Genomic DNA, 24,369 nt, shown 5'->3' with positions numbered 1-24,369 from the left:
AGTATTTTCCTGTGGCTACATTTTTCTTAAAGAAGTCTTGATGTACTCTTTGAATATCCACCTCCAAGTTAAGGTGTCCTACTGCAGGGATGGAATCTCTAGTTAAAGATATCACATATATTTTGATATCATCCCCTACCACCTCCTCTGGAACATTCAGCAGCCTGATATTATTTTTTCTCATATTCTTTTCCAGGATTTCTAGTTTATCCTGCAGGCCCTTCTCTCCAGATTTTAGTTTTTCAATTTCTTGCGAATTTGACACCACCCGCCTGTCGAGTTCCTCGACGGCAACTTCCATTTTACTCATCCTTTCCATCAGTATGTTTATAATATTCTCCATAGCCTCACAAGTCTCTTTAATCTTTTCCTGATTACGCTCAGAGATCTCGAACTTTCCTATAATCTCTTCTGTTAAAGAGAGTAAAAGATTCTGAACATCCAACTGGGCTCCTGGGCTCAGAGAATGAGGGGACATGGGTTGAGGTGTGGGTCCTGAGACCTGAGATGAAGCTGGAGTCTGTGAGGGTTTCATAAGCCCGTTGGAGGGGTCTGATACTACTGAGCAGAGTGCTTGAGGCAACGTGAGCCTCTCGTCAGATTTTTCCAAAACCTGTATTCTTAAAATTGTGCCCTCCATGGTTAAGGGGAGAGCTGTATCTTCCGAGCCCTCAACACCCCAATCTATGAATAGTCTTAAAAAAGGAGTGCAGTGACAAGGCGATCCTAAAGTGTTCTGAAGGGATAATTCCCTTCCTCTTATGTACAGCAGCAATACCTTTAGTTGGCTTTTTTTTTTTTTTACCAGAGTTAGAAAAAACCTGCTGGTTTTCAGAGCTGTCACTGTGAGTCCCCCTTTCACACTGCCCCCCCCTTAGTTCTTCGAGATTGGCCCCCGACCACCAGTAGCTCAGTGGGGGCACCCCCCTCACTAACTCCGAGAAAGAATTTAGGGGAACCCCCTTACCTTTGTGAAGCTTATGAAGCTTATGAGCTTGAAAGGACAAGACCGGAGGGGCTCCCTCAGCACATGCTTGCGTCCAGGTACTGGCTGGGGTCATGTGTCGGGAGACTCCCAAGCTCGCTGCCCACAGTGCCCCCAAACCTCTGGCATCTGACACCACCTCTCCCGGAATGGGAACAATGCTACCTGCACCTCTTGTGCCCCGGAAGTAAAACCGGGCCAAGAAGCGTCTCCCCCCGGCCCAGATTCCAGGCTGCCGCCACCCTCAAGCCAGCACCGCAGCCACCTGCCTTCCGCTGCGCCACTGGCAGAGCTCCGTCTGGCTTGGTCTCCAGCACTCGCATTCACAGAGCACCGCAAGCTCTTGGTGTAAAAAAGAATACGCTTCAGGTAAGGTTCTTTTAACTTTTTACTTGCGTGGCATTGAGAAGATAGAGTTGCCCAGGATTCCAAGAGCTCCCGACCGCGCTTGTTCAGCCGGCTGCTATGTTCCCCCTCCCTTTTACCATAAAATGCATTGTTGCTCAATTGCTCCCCATATTATTAAGCCGACCTATAAAGAAAATGTTTAGCGACACTGCCAGATTGGATACAAATATCAAGTTATCCTACACTGTTTTTTCCTGTGACTTTTGGAGATTTTTTTCAGCAGGCATTTTTCCTGAGGTTGCAGGGTTGCCATCTGATTGTCAGTAGAGCTGTTTGTCTCAATAAAGACCCCTTTATTTGTTTATACTGTGTGTTAATAAGATTACATACTTTTTTTAAAAAACTTTTTTAATTCAAATTCCAAAACAACCAACAACAAGCTTTTTGCACACATTGCCCAGTTTCTGGTGTCATTCTCTCATCCCACAAATAAGTAGTACAATATAGCACAGGATTTCATTTCTCCCCTCCCACCGCTAACCGTCCTTTACGACGTATTGCTAGCCTTAGTTAGTAGTTTAGGTCAGCCATAGGTAGTGCACAAAAAAATAATTGAATTGTCCATTGCTAAACATGGATTATATATGTACACATCTCGGATTTCCCTGCCTCTTCTGCACAGTCACTGCGTATTTTGAGTGTCTCCATGCCCCTCAGCACCCCTCCTTTGTCTGCAAAATCTGCCATAAGGGCTCCCCAAGTTATTGAGTCATCTTGTACTTTGTAATCCCTTTGGGTCATTTTTATATGTATTTCCTCTGCCAAGGACCACTTCAGTGTGTCCCGCATCCACAACTCCACACTGGATTGCCACATTCCCATCCATAATACGGCAGTACGCCAGTCAACTAGGAGCAGGGCCAGCTGCAAGAATATATATTGCATTTTCGCTGCCTTCTGCCGTTCCACAATGCCCAAAAGCATTTGGCGAGGCTGTATTGACAGTGTAATTCCCACCACTGCCTGCACCACCTCCCTAACCCCAGACTAATATTCCAGGACAGTCGGACAGGACCAAGCCACATGGATCAATGTCACCCTTTCCATCCCTCATCGGGAGTCAGTCCGGAGATCTAGTTGAATAAATGTTGGCTTGTACACTTGGAGTCACATGCGTGTGGTGGAGAAAGTTAAAATGTATCAACTTGAACCGGGCATTTCTGGACACCTTCTGTACCAGCTTGCACGTCCTTACACATTCTCTGTCAGTCAATGGAACTTCCAGTTCAGCATATAGACTTGTCTGTCAGCATAGTCAGGTATAGGAGAATCAGAATTGAATGCCCCGTATTTCACTCGTTATTAAGTGGTGTCCTTCAACAATCTGTTATATGCTTTCCAGTATATGGGTCGTTGGAGGGACACTGAGGAAGTCCGTCCATATTTGCCTTGCTGTTCCAGCCAGTTTAGCATACTGGGGGAACTTCCCAGACCCATTTCAAAGGTGTCCTATGCCTCCTGAAAGGTGATAAATGTGTCCCATGGGTATAATTCACCAAGCAACTGACAGCTCCCCTTCCTCAACCCCACAAGCATCATTTCACTACAAATATGACTAAATGGCTGCAAAACACAGATGTTTAAGTCCTTAGCTAATGGCGGACAGCTGACAACCCTTTTCATAATATGTTCCCATATGTGGACGGTCTGTGACAGTGTGAGGCACCGAAGACCCCAAGCTGTCCCCTCTCATCAAGAGCCCAGACAGTGACTCTCTTTTGCACACACCCTTCAGTATTCACTTTTCTCAGTTATCTTCCTCCACTAGCCACTTAGCAGTGTGCTGAATGTGGGCCTCGTAATAATACCATTCAAGCTTTGGTACTGCCAGGTCTCCCTATTCATGATCTCGTCAAAGGGTCTATAGCGCAACCCTAGGTCACTCACCACACTGTACGAGTAATAGCAAAATGCTGTTTAGCTGCTAAAAGACCGTGGGATTCAAGGGGCGGAGAGAGTTCTGGAGGTGGTATCAACAGCGCAGAAACAACACCATTTTGGGACTGCCTCCTGCCCCGTAATTGACAGTGGCAGCATGCAGCAGAAACTCCTTGAAGCTTGCAGCCCCTTAGTAGGAAAGTGCCCCTATTGGCATGGTTACCCCCAATTCTTGCCTCATATTGATGCTGAGTTGACTGATAGTGTGCTGAGATTCTGCTAACTAGGCCCTAGCACCAATGTTTTCCCCTAAAAATGTACCATTATTTCCACAATTGGCACACCCCTGGCACACAGCTAAGTCCCTTGTAAAAGTTACCTACGGTACCAAGGGCCATGTGGGCAGGGAAGGTCCCCAAAGGCTGCAGCATGTATTATGCCACCCTAGTGGACCCCTCACCAAGCGCATGCACGCTGCCATTGCAGCTTGTGAGTGTTGGTGGGGAGAAAACTGCAAAGTGAACATGGCACCCCTCTCAGGGTGCCATGGCCACAAACCACTGCCTGTGGCATTGGTAAGTCACCCCACTTACAGCCCTAACGCAGGGTACACTATACCACAGGTGAGGGCATAGCTGCATGAGCATGTACCCCTACAGTGTCTAAGTCCATTCTTAGACATTGTAAGTGCAGTGTGGTCATATAAAGTGCATGGGCTGGGAGTTCGTCATTAAACACTTCACAGCTCCATGAGGGCTCCACTGAAGTCTGGGAAGTTTGGTATCAAACTTCCCAGCACTATAAACCCACACTGATGCCAGTGTTGGATATATTGCAAAATGCACACAGAAGGCATCTTAGAGATGCCCCGTGTATTTCAGCCAATCCTCTAGTGCAGGACTGACCGGTCTGTGCCAGCCTGCCCCTTCTAGACGTGTTTCTGACCACAGGGGGTGAGAGCCTTTCTGCTCTCTGTGGCCAGAAACCAAGCCTGCACTGGCTTTAGGTGCTTCACACTTCTTCCCTGCAGGAACTGTAACATCTGGCGGTGAGCCTTGAAGGCTCAGGCCTCTTGTTACAGTGCCCCAGGGCACTCCAATTAGTGGAGATGCCCACTCCCTGGACAAAGCCCCCTTTTGGTGGCTGGTCCATTGGGAAAATTAGGAAAAACAAGGAGAGTGACCAGTTCAGCTAGGATCACCCTTAAGGTGTCTAGAGCTTAAGTGACCCCCTCCCTCCAGAATCCTCCATCTTGGTTTGGAGGACAGGGACCAATAGGGTTAGGTCTTTGTCCCTCCCTCCAAAGGTAGTGAACTCTGGAAGGTTGCAGTCACCCTCAGGGACAGCATCCATTGGCTACTGCCCTCTGACAATGCCCCTAAATCCAGGATTTAAGGGCTCACCTTAACCTAGCTCGTCAGATTCCTGGCGACCTCAGGAAGACCACAAGAAGAAAGAAGAAGGACTGTTTAGCTTTAGCTGGCCCTCAGCAGAGAAGACTCAAGACACCAACTGATTTGGCCACAGCCCTACCGGCCTGTCTCCAGCTTCTGAAGCCCCGGCTACAAAAAGGCTATGCATCCTGCAGGGCCATCATCCTCTTAAAAGCCCCAAGAGTTCTGCCAACACCCCAGAGGACCAAGATCTCCTGTGGACAGCTGCCCTGTCCAGAAAGAAACTCCATCAAATGACTCCAGAACTGCCCCGGATCCACAAGTCCTGCCCACTCTGCATCTGACCACAAGTCCAGCAGCGTTCAGCAGGTGGCCCTCCTCCTTGTCCAATTTGTGGTTTTCCGAAACCGACCCCCTGGACCTAGCCTGCAACATCTTTGTGACCCCCTGGGTTCCCCTATTGAAAAGCATTGGGAGCCCGACGCCGTGTTTGCACCCTGCACCCGGCTGCCCCTGTGCCACTGAGGGTGTGAGTTTGGGGCTAACCTGTGGCTCCCCCCCTTCTCCCACAGTGCTCCCCTAGACCCTCCAGGTCTGCACTCCAAAGACACTGGTACATACATGCTGGCAGATCCAAATCCGAGTGCCCCCAGTCTCCATAAGAGCCCATTCTAAATCTTCAACTTTGACCTCTGCACCTGGCCGTCCCCGTGTTGCTGTTGGTGGGTGTTTGGGGTTATCTTGAACCCCAACCTGTAGACATTTTAACCCCTGGAGACTGGAGCTGTAAGTCTTGTACTTACCTCAAAACTGTACCAGCTTTTCTTCACCCCTAGAACTGTCTTCGAAAATTACACTGTCAACTTTTAAAACTGATTATTGCCTTTTAGTTGAAAACCTTATAACTTGCCAAATTGAAACAAATTGGTGTTGATACATATGCTTGCTACTTACTTGCAAATGTACTTACCTGCAAACTGAATCTTGAGGTTCTAGAAATAAAGTAACAAAATATACTTTTGCTATATAAAAACAATTGGCCTGGAGGTAGTCATTGAGTGTGTGCTTCATTTCTTGCCTGTGTGTTTAACAAATGCTTTGCACTACCCTCTGATAAGCCTAACTGCTCGACCACACTACTACAAAAGAGAGCGTTAGTATTATCTGCTTTAGCCTCTAATAAGCCTCTGGGGAATCCCTGGACTCTGTGCACACTATATCACATATTAGATAGTATTTACAGAGCCAGCTTCCTACACCCTCTATCGCCCTCCCTGGTTATAGGCATATTGATGGTCAGCTGTGAGGGAAATATTAACTCCCGGATATCGGAAGGCATCAGTTTCCCACCATAGTCCCAAGTCAGTGAGTCTCTCACTCTCCAACCCAGCCAGACCCCCCCAGGGGAATAGGAAGACTCTTATGCAGGTTAACTCAAAGCCCAGATATCTCTCCAAAGTCTTCCAGTAGGCGCAAGTGGTGAGGCAGCGAGGTACGGGGCTCCCTCAGGTAAAAGAGGCCATCATGTACATACAGAGACACCAAGTGTGTTGTGCAGGTCCCCTCTGGTCAGGATGCCAGGGGATCCAGTGCCAGGGAAAACAGGGGTGGTGATAAAGGGCATCCCTGCCTTGTACCTCGTCCCACATTCCAGGCTCCCAACACCATACCACCCACCTGCACCGTGAGTCTCATGTGAAGCAATTGCACCCAGCCTCGGAAGCCTGGGCTAAATCCATCTGCCAGAAGACCTCCATCAGATAGGCCCAGCCCAGAGTGTCAACCGCCTTCGCAAAGTCTATTGCAACCAGCGTAAGCTCTTCATTCTGGTCCAGCACCTAGTGTAGCACATGAGTGAGTCTCCTCATGTTAATGGCAGTAATTCGACCTGGAATTAATCCACACTGGTCTTCATGCTCCAGCTGTCCTGTCACCAATAGGAGTATGTTAGCCAACACCTTACAGAGGACCTTGGGGTCCATATTGATCATAGTTAAAGGTCTGTAAGATGCTGGGTTCAATGCTTCTCCGCCCGGCTTGCGTACCATACAAATCACACCCTCTTGCATGGTCAGCAGGAGAAAGTTCACCTGTCGCACCTCAGGTTACACACCTCCAAAAGCATGTTTGCAAGCTGAGGCAAAATGGGCTGATAAATTTTCACAGAGAAACTAACCCCCTGGCGCGTTACCCCTGGGCATCGACCGCAAGACTTCCCTGATGTCCTCCAGGGTAAGAGCAGCCTTAACTTCCTCTATAAGAGTCTTGGGCACCCTAGGAACCCCCACCTTCAACACATATCTACAGATACTATCTGGTTCACCAACAGGCACCTCCTCATACCCCTCGCAGATGGTCAGCAAGCGCTTTATAGCCTTTTGTGTGATTTCAGCCATACTGTCCGGGCGTACCAAGCAGCATACCAGTGGTGTCTCCACCTCTCTTTCCAGTATCCAAGCAAGCAGACGGCTGGGGTTGTCCCCTTTTCTATGCAGCTCTGGGCGGCAAGTTTTCATGGTGTATTCAATCTATTCCATATACCTCCAACACAACGCCTTAAGTCCAACAACAACTCCTGGTGAGCTTCCAGAGAGGCTCTTCTCCTCTTGCTCTATCCCTGCTAGTCTTACCTCAATGTGACAGTTCCTGCTGGAATTCCCCCTTCACCTTATAAACCTTGTTCAGGCACACTCCTCTTATGACAGCTTTCAATGCCTTCCACTTGTTTTTCCTTGTAGCTGTTGTGCCCCATCTGCCCTTCATGTAATTGTCAATTGCCCCAGAGAGATCCGTCAGGTACACCTCATGCGTCACCAACTCTGCATTTGTCCACCACCCACAGTGTAGACACAGGTCAGAAGCAACAGAGCATGATCCAAGAGAAATCATCCTAGATATTTAATAGATTCGATTTTTTGCTTGTCAAGGCCAGTAACTATGATACAGTCAAGTCGACTACATGTCCAGTGGGTAGGAGAGTAGCAAGAATGCTCTCTAGATATCAGTATGTGGCCTTCTAGGCATCCACAAAACCTGCATTAACCATAACTTCTGTCAGGGCCGCTGTCATGCCCAGTTTAGTGCACTGTTTAGACAGTTTTCTGTCCATCATACCATCAAGAACATTGTTGCAATCCTCAGCCCAAATTGTGGAAGTTCCCACAAAGTCCGATATGAGGGTCTGTGCCTTATATCAGCAGCTTGCATCATCAGTGTTTGGAGAAAATGTATTAAGTATGCTGCACTACAAAAAACATCATTGCCATCTACCCAGATCACATACATAATGTCAAGACTCAGACGAAGTCGTATCTAGAGGTCAAGCAAAAACTCAAAGCACTGAACCTGTGTTTTGTTATTGTATCCTGCTAGACTACGAGTCATTGCAAATGGAAAAACTCACTTCTTTAATCGCTCGGAGGAGGGTTGTATGTGGGTTGAATGCTGGGACAGGGTGTCTGCATGACACAGAGGGAGAAAGGGGCCCTGTGGATTTCAGGCAATCAAGTGGCCCAGTGGACGGCAGCATGGACGAACAGGACATGGTATGTGTAGGTCCCTGCATGTACTGGTGCAGGAGTATGGTACTATAAAATACAAGGAGCTGTTCTCTTCACTGGAGAGCTTCACAGTTGCCACAGAGAATGGGAGAGGCGGGGCTGAGGCTGCCTCGATGGAGGCGGCCATGGCCATGGAGGAGGCTCGTGGACTGGAGCAGTGACTCAGGTTTGATTAATAACACCTTTCAATGATCTACTGTGTGTGCTGACATTGATGCCCTGCCAGTGGTGGTATTAGAGTGTAGATGAGACTGGTGGTACACATGCATGGACAGATAATATCATTTGTGCATTGTGGGGACTGCTCTGCAGATCAGCCTACATCTTTTTCAGACTATAAAGGAGGGGGATCTTGTAGGGCTACAGCCTACAAGGGCCACGGGCCACCAACGCCAGATGAGCATGCTCTACTGAAAACATCACAGACACCCCTTGCTGTCTCAGCATTTGACAGATCCAATCCTTCTGGAATCGTTCAGCAAATCCCAGCACACAAATGTTATTGCACCCTCAGCGCCTCTCCTTATCTTCAGCCCTGGTTTCCGGTGTTTTTGTCGTAGTTTCTAGCTTCACCATACACTCTCTGTGCTCTGACCTCTGTCTGGGGATCCGGGATGGATTCCTCAGCTGCATTGACTTTTTCCATCACTTTCCGGAGGTGCACCCATAGCAGATTTACATCTATAACCACTGCCTCTATCCTTCCCTCCAAGGCCATCCTTGAACCATGAATGGCAGTCAGCAGATGTGCTCTCGTTGGCTCTCCCTGTGACTGGCCACCACCACAGTCTGTCAGGAAGTCCTCTTATCTCACAGTTCATGGGGCAACCATATACTGTGTGATAGTGTTGCCCTGCTGGGGTCCAGGCACCTTGTGCTTACCCACAGTCCCTCAAAGAGGGGGCATTCCCCCAGGGGATTATCCAGCAGTCAGCACCTCAACGTATGAAGATTCACCCCCACACTCACAACCAGATACAGACAGAGGGCCAGCAACAAGCCTTTCATGGAGGAAAATTACAGCAGGTGCCTGCACGCAAGCCAGCGGCAGCTCCAGGCCTCTCCGCTTGCTGCTAGTGCACAGGCCAGCCAATTACTCGGTCTATTGTTATTATAATATACACATTTGGGATCCTCCGAGCACTCAGCCCTTTCTCATTAACCACTCACCAATGTATTATAGTGAGGTGAACACTGCAGCCACTAAAGTCAAAGCCAATCATCATCCAGAGAGTAGTTCATCAACGCAAACCCTCAGAGCAGCAATTCAGCCACAAAACTGAGGTTTCTAATAACTTTTATGCCCATAGTCCAGACTTTATGATATATGTTCATGATTGTAGCAGATTAGGCTTTTAGTGTGATTTGATGAGTTGCTGGTCCTGAGTGCAAGCCAGGCGTCACCAACCGGATACATACAGCAAGCAAACTAACCCTTTAACAAGTATCACACTTCAGCCAATAGTTCTGACTACCCTTTAAAGGTACTTTTGCATCGTCAGTTCAGAAGGCAAGGCACTTTCCAGCCTAGTCTCCTGCATCGAACAGATGATCCTGCTGGTGCATAGGTGTTGTAGCATTAATGATAGTTGTGGAAGGTTAAGGAATATTTAGGAATGCATATATGACCTGTGTTGATAAGATTTAGGGATCTGTTTACATGATGGTTAGAGATTCTCCCCTAAAAACATCTCTAGAAAATGAGAGAACAGCCATTTAAGTTAGAATGTCCTTGTATCACTGTAAGAAGTTACACGTGATAGGATTTAACGACTCCTTGATTGGGGATGTGGGCCCTCTCCCAAAGGTGTTTTTAGAGGAATCATTTGTGTTAAGTGCAAGCTGGATAGTAGCGTGGTTATAATACAATGGTACAGGATTTTTCTGTTATCATATTTTCAAATTAAAAGCTGTAAAATACAGTAAACAACGGGTCCGCCAGATGGCACTCAGTTGTCAAATACAATTAGTAGTGTACCTTTTGATATTTGACAATTATTGATATATGAAAATCACATTGCATCATTTCTAGTTACGTAGCAGTTGACTCCTAAAATGTACTCATATTGAAGTGGTTCAGCCTAGTGCTTCAAACCTTTTAGAATTGGTTGGGGCACCCACCTGCCACATATATTGGTTCTTCCATTTTTGCACACCAGTATGCTCTCCGTAATAAACATAAATGTAGGGAGGAGCATTCCATGTTTTAGCGGTGCCTTTTGGCTACTAAGGCGGCAACACATACCAGGATTTGCTCGCCCTGGGTTCCTCACACTTTATTCCAATGTAACCTATAGGCACAATTTGGGAGAGAGGTCAGTTGGTTTGTCTATAACAGCACTTAATGATTTCACAATCTGTTACTAAAACATCACCATTTTGTGGTAACACCACACTATGGGGGTCATTCCGACCCCGCCGGGCGGAAACCGCCAAAAGACCGCACCGCGGTCAAATGACCGCGGCGGTCATTCTAACTTTCCCGCTGGGCCGGCGGGCGATCTCCAAAAGATCGCCCGCCGGCCAAGCGGGAAAGCCCCTGCAAAGAGGAAGCCGGCTCCGAATGGAGCCGGCGGATTTGCAGGGGTGCGACGGGTGCAGTGGCATCCGTCGCGATTTTCAGTGTCTGCAAAGCAGACACTGAAAATCTTTGTGGGGCCCTGTTAGGGGCCCCTGCACTGCCCATGCCAGTGGCATGGTCAGTGCAGGGGCCCCACGACACCTGTTCCCGCCAGCCTGGTTCTCGCGGTGTAAACCGCCAGAAACAGGCTGGCGGGAAGGGGGTCGGAATCCCCATGGCGGCGCTGCAAGCAGCGCCGCCATGGAGGATTCCCTGGGCAAGGGGTAAACCGGCGGGAAACCGCCAGTTCCCCTTTTCTGACCGCGGCTTTACCGCTGCGGTCAGAATGGCCCGGGAAGCACCGCCAGCCTGTTGGTGGTGCTTCCTCTGCCCTCCACCCTGGCGGTTTCAAACCGCCAGGGTCGGAATGAGGGCCTATGTGTATCTATGAACCACTCTTTACCTAGCGCCTACAGCAAGTTGGCGTTCCAAATATTCCTGCTCTCCAAAGCTGGTGAGGAGTAGAGTAGACTCTATCTCAGCCAAGCTAAGATGTCCAACCTTAGGAGCAAGAAGTGTGTCTCCCCTGTCTGCATCATCCAGCTGTCCCACTTCATCTTCCCATTTGACACAGAGGGATGATACATCATTCAGTAAGTTGGCTATAAGTGATTGGTAGAGCATGAAAGAACAGCCCCTGCGGATTTTTTTTCAAGGTTATTCAAGCCTCAATAGAGGTCAAGTCCTGAATCTCTGTAGCTGGATGACAGTCCACCTCTAGAGTATGTCTCAACTGAAGATAACTTAAGAATTAAGTACTGGAGAGATCAAATGTGGACTAGAGTACCAAAAAGGGTTTAATATAAGTGACTTCTGGTACACCACCCAACAGCGAGATGCCCATGTTGTCTCATTGTAGGTTGATAACTCTTCAGCCTTCACCAGTAGGCATTCTCAAGCCACCAGAGGTCCCCCAATTAGGCTATCCAAGTCCTGGCTTACAGTTGTGTGCCGTACTGTACAGTACTCAGTTAATGCAGCTGTGGTGTGGCACATTCACCAATGTGCTAGGGATCCCTCCTACAAGGCCCTGCAGCCAGCACTATTTCACCACAGGCCACAATTTAGTCTTGCCCGACGCCGCCAGAATCTCCAGTTGCTGGCAGAATGGAACACAAAGCTACCCACCCGCCTCCAGGCAAAGGCAACAATTGCATGATCGCCACTACAGGTGTCCTTCTTCCCGAGGAGCACTCCCAAGCCCCACGCACAGCAGCACCAGGCCTCCGATCCTTGCCTCCTCTGCACCCCACAGGCACCAGGGAGTTCCATCAAGGCAACTACAGAGCACAGTGCCAGTGTTTCCGTAAAAGCATGTCCTGGCCACTATCTTGCTTGGCCACGCTCTTTTGTCCCTCCGGCCCATATGGGACGTTTTTACAAGCTCTACTAGAATTGACTGCGGACTTCACCTGCAGACACCCCAACTTCACCATCTTTGGTGACCTTAATATTCATATAGATGAGGTCCATAACACAGCCGGCAAAACCCTTCTAATGGATATGGCAGCTTAGACCTGCACAGTTGATTATTGGCCCCACCCATATCAAAGGTCATACTATCGACTTAATGTTCAGCAACCTTCAAATTATAGCTGCGCAGCCTTCCCTCCCCCTGGTTTGGTCTGATCATTTTTTAATTCTGCTCATGCTCCCGCTTACATCATTTACTCATACCTACCAACCACCTAGGAAGCTGACTTTCCGTCAGTGGTCATCACTGAATCTTAGGGACTGGTTAGACACATTAAAACATACTCGTACTTTCTCTTCCTTCACAGAATCTTGTTCAGCAGAAAATGTAATAAATGGATTTCCTAGACATTATATTACCGACCAAGACGGCTCTTAAAAATATTGGTCAGAAGAAATCACCCTGGTTTTCCCCAAAGTTGCAGCACCAAAAAAAGGAGTGTAAGAAACTGGAGAGGAAATGGAGGAAAACTTACGACGACGCCTCCAAACTTGAATGTAGGAAAGCAATTAGATCCTACCATATGGAAATTAAATCCGTTCAGGCAGCCTATTATGCCTCTAGAATAGAACATTTCTACAATTCCCCTAAGGAGATTTTATCTATATTCAAAGAAATGACTTCTGAACCTGTTTCTACTAATCTAGTGGAAGCACCGAAAGAACATAGTAATAATTTGGCGCATTTTTTCCAAAAGAAAATCCTTGACATTCAAGCAACTTTTCCGGATAACCTATTCCAAGAGCTTAAATTGACATCTTAGGTTAAATATCACCCTCCTAGACCCACTCTCCCAGTCTTTCAGCCCAGGGCCGGAGTATTACTTGGAGATTATCTGTCAAAAATAAAACTGGGATCCCCTTTGGATCCTGCCGCTCCATCCATACTAGCTCAAGGTGCGGATGTCATAGTGCCTGTTCTAACTAATATTCTTAATGACTCTCTCACAGCTGGCAAGCTACCGCAAGCTTGGAAACATGCTGTTATTAAACCTTTAATGAAAAAACCTATGCTGGATGCATCTCTATTTAGCAATTATAGACCTATTGCTTTCCTTCCTATAGCATCCAAAATAGTTGAGATACATGTCAATAAACAAGTAACAGGTTTCTTTGAAGAACATAAGCTTCTTCATCCCACCCAAATGGGTTTGAGACCTCAACATAGCACGGAAACTGCCCTACTGGCTGTGACAGAAGACACTAAACAACGTCTAGATGCAGGTGGTTACGCTGCAATCATTCTATTAGATTTGAGCGCTACGTTTGGTACAGTGGATCACAAAATCCTTCTTCAAAGAATCACCCAAGCAGGATTTGAGGGTACTACTGTTAATTGGCTCTCCTCTTCTTTGGAAGATAGGTCTTTCCAAGTCTTGGATAGGTCTTTTTTTCCAATACCTTTCCTCTTATTTGCGGGGTTCCTCAAGGCTCCTCCCTGAGCCCCACCCTTTTTAAAGTCTACATGTCTCCTCTGGCTAAGATTGTGGAACCCTGTGGTCTATCCTTAATATCTTTTGCTGACGACACTCAGTTGGTTTACTCCTTTTCCACCAATGTGAACTCTAATCAGGCCGCTCTATCTTCCTGTCTTTCAGATGATGCCAGATAAATGGCTCACACAGTGGCAGAGTGTTTTTGTCATTAGCAGACCAGCTCATTTTTTAAGGAGTGGTATTTATCTGGACTGTATAAGGTCTGACCATAGTCAGGAGCCTTCAGAACAGGTTCATGACACAGGGCAGCCTTCAGACCATCAAAGGTCTTGTTACACTCTTCAGTCCAGATGACTTCCTTGAGCTGTTTCTTGGTGATCTGGATTTTCAAGCAGCCAACTATGGTGCCATAATGGCCACAGTTTTCATGGATTACCCATTGAAGCCAAAAAAAGCTCTCACCGGTATCTGGGTATAGAGAACCTTCCAGTCCATAACTACTTGGAGTTCACCTCCTTTCTTTTTTGTACAGGATGGGAATAGAATGGCCATCAGCTTTAGTAACAGCGTTGTGGCGCCATTATTTAGTGCAGAAGCACAAGTTAATCTCTGTGTGGGAGCCAGTTCGACACGACTGGCTCATGGACTCCAGGAATACTTACATCAATGTAAATGTATATGCCTTGTTACATTCCTGGGCTTTCTCTGACATGCTGTACATTTTACTGTTCACAGGAAGACTGTCCACCCTCCATTTCTGTGTCAACCCACGATGAATTGAGCACAGGTGAACAAAGCCACCCAACACTTCGTTACACTCAGCCTGCTCTGCAAATGTTAGGTCAGAAGGGAGCTTGATGCCTTTGCTGAGCTATCCAATTTTTCTACCTGCAACCAGTTCAGGGATGGACTTACTGTCCTTCTTGACTCTTCAGCGACTGGGTATAACTACTGTTTATTCCATGCACTGGTACGGTTTCAGCTTATTTATGGAAAAGAACCATCAGGGCTCCAGTGTGGCTCCTGTGTGAACCAAGTAGTTGACATCAAATATTTTTGACAACAGTGTTACACAGTTTGTCCCCCAGAACACTAGGACAATCAGGCTTCTGGATCCAAACTTCTGGACACTCTTGGTAGCCAGTATGGGTAGCCTTGTTGTGTTGTGCAAACCATTCTTTCGTTAGTGCATGACTGGCCCAAAGTTATTCTTCACTTTGTACATGTGTTGGACCATCTTTTCATAGAGGTCTATAATGTAATCCAGCATATCATTGGTTTGTGCTCTAGGGTCGACCCTTTTGGCCTCCCTTACAAAAGCAAGGATGCCTCAGACACAGGAAGCCCTAAAAGGAGCTGAAGGCATGGGTCTGTTAGAGTAGCCATTATACTCTTCAATATCTTATTGAAGTATTACACTAGCCCCTTGGTGTGAGGGTGGGTATCAGTGCAGAAGAGGTAAGTCGTACTGACATCTCCACACGTAGCTCTCATATAAGATCCTTTAACTTCTGATGAGGGTTTAACCCCTTGCCACTACACATCTTCTTCAGCTTCTTAACTGTTAGGCCCTGCAGTTCAGCCCTCCTTCCATTTCCCATTTTATGTAAAACCGTGTGTATGTGAGACCTGATTTCTAGGATCCCACAGCAGTCTATCATCACTAGACTCCTGTTGTTATAATTATAGTCATTTACCCCTGCTCTTCTGGGGCAGCATTGCAGTGGCCTCAATTCACTGATCTGCAATCTGAGTTAGGAAAGGAAACCAAATACAGTTGTTGCCCTGATGAAAGAAATGATGATAATGACAATGTAATACTTATCTGCAGGAGCAAAGCCATCCCTAGATCTGTATGCAATCAGTAGGAATGCATGAACATGGAAAACATAGAGGTACAAATATGGCAAATGTCCTTGTGTGGTCAGTGGCTTCAACCATGGTTTAGCCCTGGTTTAAATGCAATAAACAGATTTTTAAATCATATTGAGACAAAGTGATATGTGGATAAATAATTTGTTAATAAGGAGAAGGGTGAAATAGTCCACTTATGGACTTAGTCTATTTATGTACATGACACTAACACCACCACCAATATTTGGGGGTCTTTGCTTTAGTAGGAAATAAACGTAATGGGCGTTTTACCAAGGAGACCAAGGGTGTTGAATAGAAAAAGTCATATTTCAGCAAAGAATGAAACGTGATTGTTTCCACAATAAACGTTCATGTTGTTGGGGGCCTTCATGCAAAGAAAGTCAAGGTTAAATGTTGCAGAAAATATAGTAGCTTAAAATATCTGCAGTGAACCAAGGTGTACTCTGGATCTGGAAAGCAGTCATGCTTATATAGACTTAACAACTGTGTGTTTCCTCTTTGCAAGGGGTCCCCGATTTTGTGTGGCTCATTCTGCTGCGGCAGAAGGTGTTACTGCACAACTTAAGCTCTGGCAAGATCGTCAGCTGAGACCTAAGCGAGATGCGGTCCCCTTCCCTCACACAGTGACGTTGCTTCCTATACGAGCCAAATCATGCCTACCAAGAATATCTACATCACTGTCTCAGGTAGGCAAGATAGGATCAAATATAATCCTATTGACAAGAAAAGGTCAATGTTCCTTTTACATTGCATTTAATGTACAATTTCTGTATTTGCTGTAGTTACTTTCAAACCTCAGACTGATTGTTCACCTCTCCTTGAAATCCTTCTTTCCATCTGTCTATGCTCAGGACATTATTGGTAGGCAGCTGCTTATTAATATCTACTGACCATTAATTTCCATATACATAGTATTTAAGCAATAGCACAACTGGTGGTGGTCGCTCCATTTTCAAGTTAAAAGGGAGGGTATTGTAAAAACAGTGGTGAGGATTGAGCAAGCATGGGCTTTCTTAGAAAGAGCTCAGTAGTAACAGGGAAAAATCTCAAATTCTTCCCTTACCTTTTTAGCCTTGCTTTGTATTATTTGTTATGATATGTTTGTAATGCATTGTTTAAGGCCTTTATCTATAGCGTAAAGTTGGTGCTGGAAAATTCGCTCAGACTGGTGTGCCTTTGAAGATTTCTGAGTTGCTTTCACCTTTTCACCTGTGAAAAAGCATAATGTAAAAGGGGGAGAAAGATTCATCCAGCCTGTAACTTGTGCTATTATATGTGTGACTGCGGGTACATTATCCCGTTATGGCAGCAGGTATTACCCAAAGAGACAGTGTAATGCAACCTTATTATGTTTTTTATGAGAGTGTAACTGCTGTGCTTATTGTTTTTCATTATGGTCTGTTTGTTAATTTTAACATTCAATGAAGAACAATTTATGTTTATAAAACGTATTTTCACAAGGCATGTAATACACAGGAACAATTTTGGGTATTCCTGCATTTCTTGTGATTTACTATCCACATTACAATATTTATGATATAGATCTATAATCCCAGAACAATAAAGTTAAAAATTCAGAAGCCCTTTGATCAAAAAGGTAATCAAAATTCTTATCACTGTTATTGTAAAGGTTGATTAAAGACACAACTTGATCTAAATAAACATATCATGTATCCATACGCTTTTATCCAAACTGTCAACTAACTACATTTTTTAAATTCATAGCTTTATCAAAACTTGTATATTATTCAGTGGTCATTGTGATGTGAGCATCAGAATACACATTTAAATTACAGCTCCATAGCATACAAATGGAATAAAATAGCATTACATTCTTTAGCTCTTCAGTCTGTTTCATATAAGGCGCAAAACGCCATACATTCATGACCTGCCTCTCTCTGGCTTGGCAATTTAAGTACTGTTCCGCTCGAGTAATTTAACATTTTAACAATATCGAACATAAGAAGAAAATGTCTTTCTTTTACAAATTTCCTGACAAATCAGTGCTGTATACTTCACAGAATTGACTTGGTGCATGTTATACTGACTCCCGACCCTCACCCCTTCTTTTATATCACACTTTTGTTTCTACATAGTGGCATAAATAATATTGCTTTCATATGCATTTTTTTTTTAAATATTTGCATTGGTTTCTACAGGGTGAAAATGCTCTTTAAACTATGCTTTTTAGCATATTACTCACAACTTTTCTTAAACATTTTTATTTGTTTTTTCACAAACAACTTTAACTGTGACATTTGTACAAGAACAGATAAACACATGGGCCATTAAAACACATACATAAGTATCGGTCTTGTTTCAGGATTAAAAAAATTGAGGTACGACCTCACCGTCCCCTTCAGCGCCCCTCCCCAGCCACAAATAAGTGTATGAGGCATTATCGACCAAGATGTCAAATCATCTCGTTCATCTGTCTACCTAGTTGGATTCTAATTTCCTCCTCCATTGCACATTCCAGTAGGTCTTTCTCCCTTTAAGCCATTGTTGGGCTGCATGATGTAAGCCATTGTATGGCAGTCCAGCATTCTGCCAATACCAGTCCCAACAGCATACATTTGTACTTAATCCGTGATCTTTTGTGTTAGGGATAACATTAAGTAAATAGGGATTAATGGGCAATTGGACAGTTCAGCAGACAAGCCTACAATAGTGCATGGTTTATAAGTCACAGTTTGCCAGTACACTCATAGTTGGTCACAACTCTACATCATCTGTAACAAATAAATAAATCAGCTCTTCCCCACCACACCTGGGACACTCAGACAACATATCTGGGTATATTCTAGACAATTTCAAATGTGTCATATAGATACAATGGAGGAAATGAAAATGTGTCAACTTGAACCAGGCATTGCTGGAAATCAGCTGGATGTGTGCTCAAGACTTGTTCAACTATATTACCGGTTCCCCATCCCATATTTACCAAACTGTTAGTATTGTCTTAGGTTTGTCAGCCCTAAATACTTTGTAAAGTTGGGACACCACATAAGCAGTATGGCTCATCTCTAACAACGCATTCAGGACAATAGAAGTGGGGGAAGACACAAGGAAGTCCACCCAAAGTTCCTTTGTCATCCTGAACAGAAGAGGGTATTGAAGGAATTGTCCCAGTTCCACCCCACACTGGAGCCGTGGCTCCTCGAAGGTCAAAAATAATTTCCCCAGGGTAGAGATCACCAAACGTGGAGCACCGGTCCTCGCACCACCAGGGGCGTAGCTTCAGAGGGGGCAGGGTGTGGGGTTTTACACCCTCTTAATAAATGTATTTTGTGATAAATAGGTGGGTGCAGGTGCTTTCAGTCGGGTATGGTGAGGCCTGTCAGATTTCACAAGGAGTTTTTACACACACAGACAAGAACACACACACACTCTCTTCCTCTGTTTGGAAAGACTTAAAATGTTTTGGTTATTTCACTAAATAATGCACTTAGTCTCACTTAGTACACCTACCAATCCGCATTCCTCTCCTTTTCCATTGCCCCTCAAGCACCTCTTGTGTTCCCTCCTTGGTGTATAATGTATTTTAACATCATGTGCCAGTGTGATTGTCAGGAAATTTGAAGCTAACACCCCCCAATCATACTGACCAAGCTATGCCCTGCCCACCAACGAACCATAGACATGTTGTGGGCTATTTTCCTGAGTGGATATAACCACCAGATTTCCAAAGACCTAGAAAATGGAGATTACTCTATACACTGCAGTGTCCCACACAGTGGCAGTGTGACAGATCACATGGGGGTAGCGATGCAGCAATTTTCTCCCCTTCATTAAAAACAGGGAGCAATTCCCCCTCACAGCATCCTATCAGTAATCTCTTCTCCCAATTCTCTTCCACACCAAACCACTGTGCCGCATGCTGAAGCTGAACAGCTATATAATATAGCTCCAGCCCCGGACTGCCCTCTACTCTGTCCAGTCTTGAGGATGGATAGTCACACCCTTCTTCTTTCACCCACCCAGACCAGGGAACTTAGGAGGGAGTCCATTTCTTTAAAAGTGAGGCGCAGAATCTCACATAACATATTATGTAAATGATTATAAATAGCTGGTAAGAACGCAGTATTTGCAAGTGCAGCACGGCCAATAATAGTTACAGAGAGGGTATTGCAAAAAGTAATCGACTTCCACCATCCTTGTAGTTTTCTACTATGTTACTGTATATTGGAGTGACTGAGTGTGTAGCACCTGTAACCTAAATATTGAAAATGCTCCAATTCCTATCTGGTGGTCATGCTTAGGAATGGACCCATGATACCCCCAGCCAGTCTTCCCATTAACAGGCCACTGATTTTGCCCGGTTAATAGGTAGATCAGTTACTTCAACAAACTTTTTCTGTTCCGCCAGCAAGATGGGCAATGATGCCTGTGGGTTATGTAAATATGCCAGAGTGTTGGTTGCACTTACAAAAATGACATGTGTCACAACTCCTATCCTGATCCTCCCACTTATGCAATACCTCACATAGTCTGATCGCTAATCTGAGCAGTGGTTCCATATAAAGGAGTTTCACCCATCATTGAAAGATTAGGCCAGAGTCAGTTCTCTGCAACACCTCAAACATATTGTCCTTTTTCATAGTATTAAACGCATTTTCGATGCCCAGTGCCATTTGGGACCATCCTTGTCCTTGCCATGAGTGGAGCGCAATATATGAGTAAGTTGTCAAATATTTGGAAGTGTACTGCTTTCTGGGTAAAACCATACCGGTCATTGTGTACCAGTGTTCCTATTACTTGGAATTTTACATTTAAGTGAATTTGTACTTGCTTTCATATGCTTTCTACGTAAGGAAAGCTGAGGGATCCTAAACAGACACTGACTCAAGACAATGTAGATTTTCCACAGCATGATGGGCAGAAAAACTGAATTTTAGCAAAGACACAGAGGCTAGGATTATGCAATCTCCTTTTAGTGCCTGCTCACAGCAGGTACAATAAAGATAACTTAATTTATCATTACACTGTAAAGTTTCAGAAACCAGCAGTCTTCTTCCTTCTTTATTGATCAATTCTATTTATTGCAATTTTTAGACCAAAAGAGACACAGCTGTTTGCCTACAACCTTTTAGGCCGGCATCGGCAGTTGCACTTGAGAAATGTGTAACACAGCTTTGATGCCACAACTCGGAGGCCGACAATGTAACTAGCCGTAATGAAAGCTGTAAATGAGGTGATAAAACAGTATAATAACACAAACAAAGACAACTCCCCTTCCGCTTCTTACCCACTCTAGCTCACCCCTATCATCTGTTCTCCCAGGTGTCGATTGAAGGAGTTGCCAATTCCCCTTGCTGGCCCAATGATGGGATGTGTAGCTTTGGGTGTGAGGTACCGGGCCAGCGCTCTACCCTTAGTCATAAGACTTTTAAGTATGTGGGGCATGTGATTTCATTAAATTTAGAAGACAGAATCTGAGTGAAGGGCGCCCAAAAGGTGGTAAAGTCTGCGGCCTGTTGTTCCTCCGCGACCTTCTTCATCCCCAGCAAGTACCAGAGTTTATGCAGCCAAGATGTATGGTTGGGAATTCTATCTGTGCCCCAAAGTGGTAAGATAGTCTGATGGGCTGCATTGAGGGTCAGAGCCACCTGTCAACCCTTTATAGAGCGCAGAGGAAATATAAGTGGGTTAGAAAAGCAGAGAACAGTATATGTCTGTAGTCTAGGGATCTCTGTTTGGAATGCCTTGTCTATTCCGTCTAAGATGTAGTCTAGGGATCTCTGTTTGGAATGCCTTGTTTATTCCGTCTAAGATGCCACTCCAATAATGTTGCAACTTTGGGCAATGACATAGCAGGTGCAATAGAGTGCCTGTGTTACTGCACCCTCTCCAGCAGGCTGCTGTTTTGGAGTGGTCCCAGGAGTGTATCCAAGCTGGGGTATAATACCAGTACGAGGGCATTTTGTAAGCTGTCTCTGTGCCTGCTGTACTGCAGGCGGTATGGTGAGCCCTATCTTAGATGTCTCCCCATTCTGCATCCAATAGCTCTCTCCCTATCGCAGCCTCCCATCTTCGCTGTCCCGTGGTTTTGGGCACCTGTGCCGTGGTGGTTAGGTGGGTGTAAATCTCAGAAATCAGTTGTTTGTCATACTGATTGTGTGTTACCCATTTTTCAAATGGTGTGAGAGGTCTTGCAGCCAGGGGTCGGACCGAGGGCTAGAGCACCCAATGCCTAACCTGTAAGTACGCCATTCTGTCTGCCTCCAGGAGCCCATAGTCTTCTTGTAGGCGATCAAAAGGGATAATGCCATCTATGTCAAAATAAACTGCCCATTCTCTTGCATCCGATGGCATGCCATCTGCGAAAGCAATCTGGGTTCATGCCAGGGGCGAAGTCTGGGTTGGTGCATATTGGTGTCATAGGTGATGGGAAAGATGCAAGTCAATTTTTAGTAGTAACTGTGTCCCAAACTCAGAATGAAGTGCTAGTGATGGCAGAAGAATAGAGTCCTTTAGCCCTGTATTTACGTGGAAGCCAGGGTTCTTTCCAAATGTGGAACCCCGCGACAGCTTGGCCCATAAAGCACCAATGTTTTTCCGTGTATGGGCGACTCCATTCTATCATGAATCGCAATTGGGCAGCCTGCAAGTATTTTGCAAGGCATGGGACTGCCATTCCCCCCTTTCTCCTAGGGAGAAACATGATCTGCCTTGATAAGTGCGGGGGCCTACCATCCCATATAAATTTGAGGATTGCAGACTGAAGTGTGTTTAGCGTCTTAGTGGGAGGGGGAGAGGGGAATTGTTTGAAAAATGTATAGAATAAGAGGTAGGATTGTCATTTTAATTGCTGCTTTCCGGCCAAGCCATGATAGTTTAAGTTTGCTCCATTTCTCCAGGTCTGTCAGCACAAGTTTAGGAAGGGCAGCGTAGTTTCTGTGGGCAGCTCGTGCAGGTATGCTATCAAGTTCGATGCCTAAATATGTGTTGTGGGAGGGAGACCAAAAGTAGGGGAATTAGGAGCAGAGCTGTGCTTCGTGTGGCAGGGGGAACCATAAGGTTCAGGATTTGAGATTTTTGCATATTCACTCAAAGTCATGAAATAGTCCTGAACTCTTGCAGAGAGGCAGTGAGAGCTGGTAGTGAGCCTAGTGGGTCAGACAGAGCCAGAATCACATCATCCGCCTATAGACTGATAAGGTGATGGTCCCCCCCGAATTTAATACCAGTTATGGTGGGATTCATATGTATTCTTTGGGCTAGGGGTTCCATATAAGGGGCAAAAAGAAGTGAGGAGAGAGGGCATCCCCACCTCATCCCTTGCCGAATCGGAAAAGGCTGAGATGACATGCCAGATCACCCGGACAGAGGCCCTGAGCTCTCTACAGACATAGTTTGTCCAGCACATTAATTTAGGGCCAAAACGGCCTAGCACCTCAAAAAGGTAGGGCCAGAGCACCCTAACTAACACACTCTCAGAGTCTATGGACAACAACAGCGCCTCCCTCAGCGATCTGTGTGTCTTATCTATAACATGCAGGAGGCGTTTTGTATTGTCTCCACATTGCTGGTGCGGGATAAAGCCTGCTTGATCTGAGTCCACCAGCATGGGCATGAGAGGTTTTAGGCAGTGCACTAAAATGCCTGTAAACAATTTGTTATCTATGTTAAGGAGCAAGATGGACTTATAGGACCCAGACTCCACTGGGGCTTTGCCCTGCTTCGGGATCACAGTTATGGTCACGTCAAGCATGCTATCACAAAGGGAGTTAGTCTCTGTGACGAGTTGAATAGTCTTGTGAGTGTCGGTGCTAACTCTAGGCAAAAGGTTTTATAGAAGAGTGGCATGAAGCCGTATGGACCCGGTAACTTCCAAGACTTCAGTCGTGAGATATCCGAGGCAACTTCATCTACTTGAGTTGGTTTGTCTAGGGAGTGTATGTCTGGCTGGGGGAGCGAGGTGAGGGAACACCCATCCAGGTAGGGGGAGGGGGTCACTGTTTATAGTTGTGTCGGGGGTATAAAGAGATTGGTAGAATTCGCAAAATATGGTGCAATTTGGGGGTCCGTTTGCGCCTCTCCCATAAGGGAGGAGTGCACCATTTTAATATTAGCGGATTGGGCTAGTGCCTGCAGTTTGAGGTAACAGCCACCCACAGAGGTTGCCCTCCACATATTATTTATGTTTTAGTCTTACAATGGCATATTTCGCTCGATCCAAGTCTAGACACCTCAGTTGGAGGTGGGTTTTTTCTGACTCTCTCCAGACTCTGGAGACCAATGTGCGTTTATGAATGCGCTCCCATTCTGCCACTTTCTGCTCAAGCTGGAGTCATTACTCTTTTCTAACTTTATTTTCTGCAGCGAATATAGATATAACCTTCCCCCACACCACTGCTTTAAGGGTGTCCCAAATGTATGCAAGGGATGAAGGCTCATTGTTTTCAAGGCTAGGGTAATCATTAATCGACTGCCATAAGGCCTTCACCGAACCAGTTAGAAGAACAAAGGTGACTTGAATCAAACTGAGCAGTTAGCGAAAGTGGGGCATGATCTGATAGGGACCTGGGTTCTATCGTGATGTCTCTAATCTAGGCTCGAAAGGCTGGGGAAGCTAGGGAATGGTCTATGCGGGTATACATTTTAATCGCCACCAAATAGAAGGTGTAGTCTCGAGAGTTCGGATTTAACTCTCACCATGTCTCTGCCAGTCCACAGTCTCTAAGCCACTGAAGCCCTGCTGGGAGAAAGCACCCCTCTGGCCATGCCGGTGGGCCGA

The 24,369-nt window shown here is 45.8% G+C and overlaps 1 protein-coding gene across 2 annotated transcripts in view; it reads left to right on the top strand.

The window, feature by feature from the left end:
- The window catches only part of RGS22 (regulator of G protein signaling 22), a 742,354-nt gene that overhangs the window by 150,538 nt on the left and 567,447 nt on the right, over window positions 1–24,369 (top strand). For both annotated transcript variants that reach the window (XM_069220550.1, XM_069220549.1), the window contains exon 10: window positions 16,135–16,315. In XM_069220550.1, coding sequence (XP_069076651.1) covers window positions 16,135–16,315 — 181 coding nt within the window. The remainder of the gene's footprint in view (window positions 1–16,134; window positions 16,316–24,369) is intronic.

The sequence above is a fragment of the Pleurodeles waltl genome, chromosome 2_2 (assembly GCF_031143425.1).
Source record: "Pleurodeles waltl isolate 20211129_DDA chromosome 2_2, aPleWal1.hap1.20221129, whole genome shotgun sequence".
Lineage (NCBI taxonomy): Eukaryota > Metazoa > Chordata > Amphibia > Caudata > Salamandridae > Pleurodeles > Pleurodeles waltl.
The sequence above is the reverse complement of the archived record's forward strand: the minus strand, read 5'-3'. Positions and strand labels throughout refer to the sequence as shown.